Here is a 12092-nt window from a genome sequence, read left to right as displayed (position 1 = left end):
TCAACACCTTTACTTTCAGAAGACAAATATTCAGTCAAAAAAAGGCAGAGATCCTAATCAACAGTTAGTACTGTTGATTACTATATAGCAATAGGCAATGTTACAAACTACAGAAATCACCATATTTTCTTTCTAGAAGGTTAAATCACAAACACAGCTATATGGAGTCCCCTTATACAATTACAGCCACCATAAATAGCAAGAAACAGTTTGTTTTTCTCTCTAAAACAGACCCTCTCCAACCTGCTCTCACTGTCACCGTATGCAGCATTTCATTTGTGCTTACAAAAGCTCTTTGGTAGCAAAGCAGCAGTTTGCCTTGCAGGTGCACAAGTAGTAAAAGTTACAATTGACTTAACAAAAAAAAAAAAAAAGAAGAATTAAAAAGAGATCTTACTGAACTTTTCTCTTTCTGATTTTTTTCTTCTCTTCTGAGACTCTGGCACTCTCCACCCTATTTTCTAGATTCTACTGAAGAAAGAAAACACCCTGAATTCTATGCTAAATCAAAGATTTGTTTCAATCCTACTATTTCATATGTTCATGTCATGCAATTATAATTTCTATTCGTACTTTCTGCCATTTTGCATGACAACTTTATTTATGGTATTAGTTCAATATTCTGTTTGCTTTTTCCTTTAGTTTAACTGCTCTGAGACAAGACTTAACCCTCGACATATTATTAGGAATATCCTTAGAGATACCCAAACAAAGTTAATTATAAATAAATTAACTGAAAGACTGACAAGAAGATCCAGCTGTGTGCATTTATATCAGAGACAAATGAAAGAGTGCAACTAAGGTCTTGGATATAATCAGACCTTATCCGAATTCATACAGATCTTAGTCAAGCTAACATTGTGTCATTAAAAAGGACACAAATATTTGCAGAAATGGCCAGATTATAAATACTTAATATTTATCATAATTTTCTGAAGAAAGGAATATATACCTGTACCCCAAATATCCAAAAATTATTTACATTAGGTTTTAAAGCTCATTTTCTCTTTACAAAAAATACAGTGAAGAGAATAGAAACATTATTCTAAGCTTCCCACAGAGTGTCCTATTATTATTACAGTATTGGTCTAAACTGCCACAACTTTATTTTGGGAACATTGTAGTTGAAATTGTTCTGATAGAGGAGGCCGACTGAAACTTCCTGTTTTGCACAAGACAGATTTTTCCTTTCAAGCATGTTTCAGTTGCAAGTAGCATAGGAAATACCAAAACAGAGGCATTAACTCTAAATAGCCCAGGGCACAGAGTACCCTGTGTTTGGCATCACAGACACAAAATACACTGCAAAACACAATGACCAAAGCTGTGCCCATCACCTGGGTTTGAGCAGGAGGTACAGCCTGCATCCATAGATGATCATGCTCTGCAAGTGGGCAATCACTGCACCTGAGCAGCCCCAGCCCTCCCTAGGATAGGATGTTCAGTACCTCCAGCCAAAATCTGGCATGAGGACACAGTGCTCCAAGCAGGGCAGTACTTTGTTTTATCTCTGTTCTTCTCTTTATGAAGACTAAACTTAGCACAAGGACAATGACACTAATTTCTTGTTCTTGGTTTTACGTATTTTTAACCCCTTCAGACAGTTAAGCATCCGCATAGCTTGATAATCAAAGTACTTTCACAGACATCAAAGGGACATTAGGCGTATTCTTAAAGTAAGTGCGTAGGTATCTGCTGAACCATGGTTTCAGGGGGGGTTTTCTGAACTTGCAAGAACAGTCTCTGCCACTAAAAAGTACAACTTGTTTGCTGACAAATCATACCTGCTGCATTTGTTCTTCCTCTGAAAATATCATCATATGCCTTCCATTGAGGAGTCACCTGATAGGCGTGGATGAACACCACAAAAACCACCACCAGGCACATTAATGGCACCAGAGCAGCGGTGAAGAGAGCAGCATAGGCATTTGGAATGAAACACCTGATGGAAAAAAGTGGAAAAAAATGCTGTTGATAAGCATGAGACACCTTGAAAGGCCATAAATAAAAGACAGAAACAAATATTTTTGAAAAAGAATGTGCTTTACAAACCACAAATTCTTTAACTCTGTTCCCAGAGTAACCTTGATAGGTTCCTTTGTGTTCTGTTGGTTCTTATCTCATCATTATATCTAAAGAAGTAAAGCTTTTGCTCTTCCAGAATGCATGTTATATTTAGCTTAACCAATTTTGAAAAATTTAAACTTGAAATGAAAAATATTGTATTTTAACAAACTACATGCTTCTATATTAATTTAAAGTGATCATTCTTAGTCACTAATTTCTAAAAGGACATTCTGCAATTTCCTATATTTAGTTCCTGAAATCACAAATTAAGTTTTGTAAAAGATATTTTTCAAATAAATTAACAAGTCCTAAAGACAATATGACTATTCCTTCTCAAGTCATTTGCTCACAGAAGCGAAATGCTCACTCCCTCCCCCTTTCTTTTTCCCCAGTTGCTCTCCTTGCCCTTTTCATTTATTTAAGTTATAATTATTTTTAAAGATGCGTCAAGAATATGAATTATCCCTGAAAGAGTAAAATTATGCATATAGGATGATGGCTTGAGCAAAAAGTAGATGATAGTTAAAGAGAGCTCTCAGGGGTATGAGAGATCAGGGTTTTCTGCGGTCTGTCCCTGGAGACCAGTATGGGCTTTATAGCCACTGACCCACTCTACAGATGACGCACAACACAGCAGCCCAAGGGACGGCGCGGGAGTCAGTATGTCTAGAGATTATGTGATCACTGCTATCCCTATTAAGAGGGTGTAACTTACAGCCCTTCTGTGTCTCAGATCAGCTCGTCTAAGTAAGCTTAGCATTGATGCTGATATATGTCTGAGAGAGGCCTAGGAAAACATTTCACTGGCATACCTGGTTGGATAAAACTTCTGGGTTTGCTTACGTGTACTTTCATATACTACCATAAAGTCAAGATGGCATCCTGTGTTGTATCTTTCAGAACAGCAGTCATGATACTCAGTGAATTCCAAAAATAATTTCCAGCACAATCTAGATACCTTTCACAGCTCTCTGCAGAACGTAGAGGCTCGGTCAGACACCAAGCTTAGATATCATCTGATAACATAACTGAACAAGTACACATTGGGGAAAGTAGGAACTCTGTGTTGCAATTCAAAGTGTTTGTTCTTTTCCTCATAGAAGAGATACTTCAGTCCGTTGCTCATCTTGGTGGCTTTCATTGGACTTTGTACAGTCTGTCCATGTCCCTTTTGTACTGAGAAGTCCAGAACTGAACCCAGCACTCCAGGTGTGACTTCATGAGTGCTGAGCAGAGGGCAAGGATCACCCCCCTTGACCAGCTCTCAACATGGTTGATATGGGACACAACATCCCATCCATTTAATCTTTCTAATTTTTATTATTTCTTAGGTATGAAAGTTACTTTTTTCCCCCAAATTCATTCTTGAGTTGGCACAATTAGCACTAAGAAATGAAATCACATTACCAAAACCTATGCTGCTTTTAATGATTATGAGAAAAGCCATCAAGCATGAGATAAGCATCTTTTTATAGAAAGTTGATAACCAAAACTGATGGAACATTTAACTAGCCCCCATAATTACTTGTATTTTCAGTTTATCAATTTTTGTGATTTGTTTGTGTCTTAATTGACAGGAACTTGTTGGGAGACCAAATATTAGTAAGATTACATAAGTAAAAACACTGAATGTTTTGTTACTTTGATTTTTGCTGAGTTTGTCTTTTTGCTACAAAATAAATGGTCTGGGAAAAGCTTTTACTTTTATCTTATGCATGCACTCTTTTATTTCAACCAGTTGAGAATCAGAAAATTCTACCAAATTTAGCTTGAGAGTTGAGAGTTGTTTCAAGAATTTATGCATATTGGAATCATGCAAACATGCATTAACCTTCCAAGTTCTGCCCCAGAAGGCTTTTATTTATCATGACTTGGCATAATTTTTCAAAAACATCAGAAGAATAAATAAGTAACCCAAATGATCTTAACAAAACAAAAGAAAATATGACATGGGAAATAATTGAGTTCCTCTTCCTAAATTAGAATGCTGGACAGCCCTGCACTAAAAATAGCTCATGGATAAAATTCAGAAAAGCATTTTACCGCCTATCAAGACCTGTAACTGTTTTTGAAAATACTCGTATTCTCACGTCAATATGCCAGATTTACTGTCAGGTTTTCTAGCATGTGTCCTGAGACATTATTTTAACCTCACCTCGCTTCTTTTATCTATTCCAATCCATACAGTAACTATAGTACACTGTTGACCACATGCTTCCAACTTGTGGGTGCAATTTCCTGTAGCAGTAATTGCAAAGGAATGTAATGAGACAATTTTTCCCACTGAAAATAAAATTGAAAACCAATAATAATAAAAAAGAGAGAAAAAACCAACTAAATTTGAAAGGGAATTAATTTCACTTATGAGGTCATCAACAGTAGCCACAGCTTTTGTTTTGAGTCAAAATTAAATCACAACAGAGCTTTAATCTATCCTCTGGAGAACTGAGTATAGGCTCAATTTGAAGATGTGTTTGTCTGAAAACCTTTTCATATAAGTACCTTTTTTTCATATGAGAACTTTTTGTATTTTGCATGAGAACTTTGCGTGCTAAAACTTAATTTCTCATGGTGTGCAGAATTACCCAGTGGGACAGGAATGTGGGTCCCTTCCAAGTCAGAATATTTTGTAATTCTGCCATTATCTACAAAATTTCTCCAACTATATGTTGATGTGGTTGAGAAAAAACCCTATTTTGAGGCCTTTAAAGTATGTGAAGACACATCCTCTTCACACACCCTTCACCACAAACCCTTCACACTTGTTTCAGTGTGCAAAGGTAATAATCATTTGTGCTGCGAGACCTTGTCATCCCCTTGAGTCTTGGCTGACTGAGAAAACACGTCATAATATGTAACAAGTATTTGTTTGGGATACCCCTGTATGGAATTCAAAAATCAACACTTGTTGTGTAATTCTATGGCTATTTTCAAGCCCCAAATGTACTTGAGAGAAACCTGGAGTTGCAAGACAAGCCACTGTAGTATATCACTTGGATTAGTCTGGAGATATTCTGATGAAAAGTGACTGACCCTAACTCCGCATGCCGGTCTAAGGTGCAGGATCATAGTCCCATCCATTTGCCCAAATTGTGTCTTTCACTATTTATCAGCAGGAAGGACATGACAGGAACTTAATTCTCCTGAATAAAGCTAAGAATGGATCAGTAGTATATACACCAGATAAAGTGTGACAAAAGATAGGTTTTATGTTTAAGGTAGTTTTTACACAGCACCAGTGGGTCCTAGGAAATGTTATGTGGCAGGTACATGCCTTCAGTAATGGACCAGATATGAATTAGAGATCTTAACTTACAATTCTAACAAGTGTCAAAAATGGCTTTACAAGGTTAGTTGGCACCAGATATGTTACTATTAAAGGAACAAGGGGTATATGGAACACTAAATCTTGAATGCACTGCTGCCATTTGCAATATCATCAATTGAGAAAGCCTGAGCCACAGAAATGGCTAATCAGACATCAGAACTTTTTCAATCATTCTAACCCTAAGATTGGTTTCAGGAAATTAGCCCCAGTACCTGGCTAAGATCCATATTCTAATAGTTGGGACTCAGAAACTGGGAGTTGCGTCTACTGAGAACTGGGTAATTAGCCCCAGTACCTGGCTAAGATCCATATTCTAATAGTTGGGACTCAGAAACTGGGAGTTGCGTCTACTGAAAACTGGGTTGATGATTGCAATTGGATCTGTATATTTAATTATTGGAATAGCTGTTGTACATTTTATGATTACTGGCATCATTATTTCTGTTGCTTCTGTCTTTTTTCCTTTGTCTTTTCTATGTATGCACCACCCCCGTGGAAAACCCACAAACTGAGGAAAAGTCCCTGGAAGACAGTATTTGAGGCATGGGGTGGGGTGAGGGCTTAAAAAATGCAGTCATCTAGCCCAGGACACTATCTCCATAAAATAAGCCATGACAATGAAATTTGACATAAGCACAGATGGCAAAACAGGACGACATTAACACCAGGCCTAATGAAGGTGAAGATCTAGAATTAGTATACCAGGCAAAATTCTGATGCACAGATTGTGGGGACAAAAGATTTATCTGGACAAAACATACACACAGTGAAAACTGTGAGAAAGGATGCACATGTCAGCCAAAGTTGTGGAAACTGCATCTACACCCCGTGGATACCCCAAACTTGGACTGTATAAAAGTGGTACCTCCAGGTGAGCAACAGGGAGACCCCCACCACTGAAGACCAGGGTGTGTAGAAGGACCAATGAGATGCTGTAGGAATCCATGTGGTGAATATGCTATCTTTTCATCTCTCACTCTATTTCTTTCCTCCCTATCCCCATGCCTCCCACCTTCTTTTTTTTTTTTCTATCTCTCTACCTCACATTTACTGTTAAATTTAATCTGTACTACTGATTTCAGCGTGTGGTCTCATTAAAATCTTGATTTAGCCAGAAGCATCTCTTATAATCACATCATAATACTTTGACATTAAGATATTCCTAGTGATTGCTCTTGCACTTTTCCTATCTAAACTCTCTCAATTTCATCACCTTCAAGACTTCACCTTCTATCCTCCCAGTCTCCTATTTCATTCATGGTGTGACTTTAAACAGTACTTTATTTCCATCTCAAATGTTTATAACATAACAGAATAGAATATAAAGCATATTTTCAAAAGCTCTATGTATGTCTGTATCTGTGAAAGGTCTGTTCCATGAAATAGGCTAAAAATAAATTTAGAAAGAATTGTCTGTAGAATGCTTCTCCTCCAAGGTATAATTCCATCTTAGTATGTAACAACTTGTTAATCATTTTGCAACTAGAAAAAAGCATAATATTGAAACTAATCAGCTATTTTTCCTTCAATACAAATCAATAAGACATTTAATTAATACGATTTTTTTTCAGGCCTAGAATGAGGAGAAATAGCTTTACTATATAAAATAGTTTTTTCATTGATAACTATTGCAGATGTTCATTTAATTTAAATTGCTACTTTCAAATACAACAAACACAGAAAGATCAGGGGAAATTGAGAGACATGTCTCCCCTTGGAAAAGATGTAACTTTAGAAAATCATATACATTTAAATTTATAAATAGATAAAAATTACCTCACTTATTGGCCAGCCAGAATCAGTGTTTTACCTTGATTTTCCTTTTTTACCCCCTCAAATCTATTAAAGCAGATTATTCTCAAGGGGATGAAGCATGTTATCTGACACTTCAATTGTTTTTGCAAAGTCTTCTGTGATCTCTTAAAACATCACACTTCCTAAAATCTGGAGAGGTATTTCAGCTACATATGATATGGAAGGCCATTCTTTCTCTTTGTTTTCCCTAATACTTTTAAAGGAAACACAAGAAACAATTGGCAACATGTATACTGGAACTACTGTTAGCACAATTACATAATTAATATTAAAAAAGGAAAACAAAAATAAATAACAAGCAACATTGCTAAGGAAATAACAATTGTTAAAAAATTGAAGGACTGACATTCTTTGCTCCCTTCTGAGCAAAAAATATTTAAAATTTAAAAATTTAAAATTTGCTCAATGTGGTAAGAATGGTTTCATTCCATTATTGCATTGTCTTGAATTCCAAGAACAATCTCTTTTAGACTTGTTTTTTTTAAGAGAAAAGCTTATGAATCTGTGAAATGATGTGGAGAAAACCATAAGGAAAGGGTATGCTAAGTTTATCACAAGTATCATTTGAGATGGTAGTCATTAGTTTTTGAAGAAATTCAAGACACAAGAAAGAAATTTCTTTTTCTACAGTAGGCAAGATTCTAGAGATTTCAACATTATAAAAAAAATCATTCTGCCAAAGGCATATGGATTTACACTTCTAGTCATCAGCCAGCTTCACACAATCTTCTGTACACATTAACAACAGTTCACACAACACCCTGGAAAAAGACTCTGCACTTTTTCAAATTGAGTGAAATTGATTTAAAGAGTGTGGCCCAATTTGATATGCTTTATGGCTACCTTGGAGGATGGAAGGTGACCTAGCATTTATTTGGAGGTTTTTATGAGCTTTATTACACAAATAAAAGCTAAATGTTTCATCAAGGCAAATGTTGAAAAATACTTGAAGGTCACTTTAAAATAATTAGTCCTTAAAACATTTCATCTAAGATTTCTGAAATCCTGAGAACTACTGACAGTCTTTTTCAATATGTCTTGGAATATAGTGCAGAATTTGAGATTGCTAGATATATATTAATATTTCACTGAAGTCAGCAACCAAAAAAATAGAAGACACACTAAAGTGTTCACCTCATGATCAAATTTTTTGAACAACAGACTACATCAGGCAAAATTGATTTCATTATTTCACAAGTTAAGAGGTTTGTTTTATAAATGGATTTGAGACCTTTTACACTATTTAAATTACAAAGAAGGAGGCAATACAAGGAAAGTAATGTAAAACACATGGCATATCTAGTGCACTCACTAGCTATTTTATTTCTGCAGAGTAGAATCTGGAAATTACTATGGACCCCATTAACAATGACAGGAGTTGTAATTTTACACTCCTCCAAAGTAAAGGTCATACTTGGATCTACAAAATATTGTCTACTCTGCAACACACATGAGGTAAATGTTCTGCTCTAATCAGTCTTACAAATATCTCACAGTGGCATGCTGAGCCTGTGTCGTGGTTTAATCCTAGCTAGCAGGTGAGGACCAGTTGCTCGCTCCCCCCACCTGCCCTCTCAGTGGGTTGAGTTGTGGGTTGAGTTAAGAACTATTTAATAATGCAAATAAAATAGTATAATAATACTGAATATGATGATAATGGCAATGATGATGATAATAATAAAGATAATAATTGAAATATTAACAATAGTAATAAGAATGAGAGATAGTAACTGAACCTAGAAGAAATGAGGGATACACTATACAAGCACACATCACCACTGACTGATGCCCAGCCCATTCCTGAACAATCATCTGTCCCCTTCCAGGTGACTCTCCCTGTTTATATACTGGACAGGATGCTCTATAGTGTGGAATATCCCTTTGGCCAGTTCTTGTTACCTATCCTGGCCATGCTCTCTCACAGCTTTTTGTGCAGCTCCTCAATGGCATTAAACAAAACACCGGAAAGTCCTGGACTTAGGGTGAGGACTATGCAGCTGCAGCAACAGCCAAATCATCAAAACACACAGTGCTGTGTACTAGCTACTATGAAGAAAATTACATCTGCACCAGTCAAAATCAGAACAGTCTGGTTTTGGCAAATTTCAAGAACAAAAATTGAATGAAAAAGGTTCACACTAGAGCTCTGAAAGCCACTAGGGGTCTTATACATATGTTCTGCTCTGAACACATGGGAAAAAATATTTCTGATATGTTTTGGTTTGTTTGGCTTGTGGGGTTCCTGTTAATGGGAAAGGACAATGACTGGAAAACTACAAGTAGACAAAAAGCAAAATTAGAATACTCCATGTTGCAATATATTTTGCTTGCTAGAAAACACAAGCTGAAGAGCTAAAACTATATCAGTATTGGCAGATGGCTATCAGACTAGTTACAGGAGGGATTAGCTGTATTTAGCAGACTGAAAATGATCAGGCTTGGGCACCTTAGAAGAGCAACCAAACAAAAATTAGAAATGTACTTTAAAGCCCAAGAAGTAATGCTTGGAGGAAAAAAAACACCAAAAAAAAAAAAAACCACCAAACCAAACCAAAAAACCCCCAAAAAACAAAACAAAACAAAAAAACACACAAAAAAAAACCCCACCAAAAAACCAAACCAAACCAAACGAAAAAAACAACAAAAACCCCCCAAAAACTTAAAGTATATGCCTTACAATGAAAGATGTCACACAGCTCTTGTTTTTCTACTTGAAGCATGTTTTCCAATGTGACCTCTGAGGTTCAGTTCTAAGCTTTCTTTTCTGGTAGACTTTCCTAGAGTTAAGCCTAGAATGAAGATCAGCTGAGTTTTCTTCTTTTCCACTGTAGGTATTTTCCCAATTTTATTCCTTTTCTTTTCTCCTTTCCTTTCTCCCCTTCCTTCCTCCCTTCGCCCTTCCTTTTACTTTTCCTCATTAGAAATAACTGCAAGCTATGCACAGTCATAGGATGGACAAGATATGCACCTACACATATACAGAGAACTTGTCTAGTTCTAGTTCTAGTTTTGTTAACATACTTTTTTGCTATTTATAGCTATTATCAACTAAAACATTGCACAATCCAAACTACAAAATAGAAGAGTAGTCCTTCCCGTGTCTAAGGATTAAAAACAAAAGTTCTAGTCTAACGATGCAGAATTTATTTTAACAAGTACTCAAAATAGCATTTACCAAAAACTTTATTTTCACTGCTAATATGTCTTGCATCCTGATGCTGGTTAGACAATCTCTCTCTAAAGACTGGGATAAGACACAAGAATTCTAAACCAACTCATCAGTAAAGATTTCCTTTTTGTAGTTTCTTTTGAAAAGGGCAAATTGTGTTCCAGTACAGTAGCCACAGAGGCATCCATTACTTTTCCCTGCCCCAAGCCTTCAGAAAGCAACCCTTTTTTTCAGATGTGCTTTGAGTAATAACATCTTGCAAATGGTAGCATTGAGTAAGCATTCTGTTATTTATACTTATCATATATTAAGCATAGGCTATAGAGGTTAAAATTTCCAATTTGCATCACAGAAAGAAAACTTAGCGACATAAAATAATTTTTACAAGCCTTTTGAGAATGTTAGTGCAAGGTCAAAAAGTACAATAAAGGGATTAGAGCTACCAGGAAAGTACTTAGTCAGGTCTCTCTGTTTCTATAGATGCATTTGTATTGCATAGCTTAAAACAACATTTTGCAATCAAATGTTGGTCCAAGTTGCCACAATGTGGCCATGTGTCTACTTAGGGAAGTGGAAAGGAAAACAAGAATCTGACTTGGCAGGGAACACCCACTAGAATAGATCCAAGGATATTTGCTCAAGAATGGATCCTCTTCCTACCCAAAAGTACTGTCTGTTTTGTATCACTCCAATACATTGTTTTGCTTCTTCTAAAACAATGCCAAGGCAGAGGATCTAAGAGGTCATTATGGATGATTCTAGGTAAGATTTGACTCCTCCAATCCTCTATAGACTGTAAACACTACTCAAACCCGTCTCCAAGACTTAGAGCTTTCTGGTGGATTTCCTTTGGCAGGATGTCAGGTGGTCTCCGAGCTGCTCTATTGCTCCCCTCCTCAGCAAGCCAGGGAGGAAGGGTGGGACAGCAAATAAGATTAAAAAATCCTCATGGGTCAGATAAATGCAGTTTAATAAAGCAAAGAACAAGGTTGCATGTGGAAGAAAAAGGAAAAGACTTGTGGTCTACTTCCCATCAGCAGATGATGTCCAGTCACTTCTCAGGCAGCAGAACTTGAGTATGTGTACAATTTGCTCCATAAGACAAACATTATAACAACAAATGTGTCCCCTTCCTCCTCCTTTCTCTTAGCTTTTATATCTGAGCAGACAGGATATATCATGGAATATCCCTTGGGTCAGCTTGTGTCAGCTGTCCTGGCCATGTCCCCTCCTAAGACCTTGCTCACCCCCAGCCAGAAAACTCCAGGTACAATAGAAAAAGTCCTAATAATATAATGTACTGCATTTACATAATGACATGCATTAAAAGGAAGGCTATGGATACCTTGATCAAAATATGACTAAAAGGCCATGTAACTGAAGCTGAGCACTAATGGTCAGATGCATTCTGCATTTCTCACATCTCATTATTGATAACAACCTAAGATATTATATTATGAATAACCTTGGCAAGTTTTAGAAGAAAAAGTGACATCTTGAGTAAATTGAACACTGTAAGGCAAACACAGGGATATTGTGACTCAGGAAGACACAATACTCCCTCTTTCATGACTCAGTGTTTCAGTATGAGTGCACTTAGCTAGAACTTCTGAATGGGATGACTTTTCTACAGGATTAAACAGGGAAGAATGATTTTGTATTGGTCAGCAAAAACTACAGCTGCATCACAATACTCTAAATTACACTTGGCAG

The 12092-nt window shown here is 36.5% G+C and overlaps 1 protein-coding gene across 1 annotated transcript in view; it reads right to left on the bottom strand.

The window, feature by feature from the left end:
* The window catches only part of ADGRV1 (adhesion G protein-coupled receptor V1), a gene marked incomplete at its 5' end in the record, with an annotated part of 277332 nt that overhangs the window by 43641 nt on the left and 221599 nt on the right, over nt 1-12092 (bottom strand). The window contains one exon of the mRNA XM_084224720.1: nt 1785-1942. Within this exon, the coding sequence (XP_084080846.1) occupies nt 1785-1942 (158 nt within the window). The remainder of the gene's footprint in view (nt 1-1784; nt 1943-12092) is intronic.

Source organism: Fringilla coelebs (genome assembly GCF_963513975.1).
Source record: "Fringilla coelebs genome assembly, chromosome: Z".
NCBI lineage: Eukaryota > Metazoa > Chordata > Aves > Passeriformes > Fringillidae > Fringilla > Fringilla coelebs.
The sequence above is the reverse complement of the archived record's forward strand: the minus strand, read 5'-3'. Positions and strand labels throughout refer to the sequence as shown.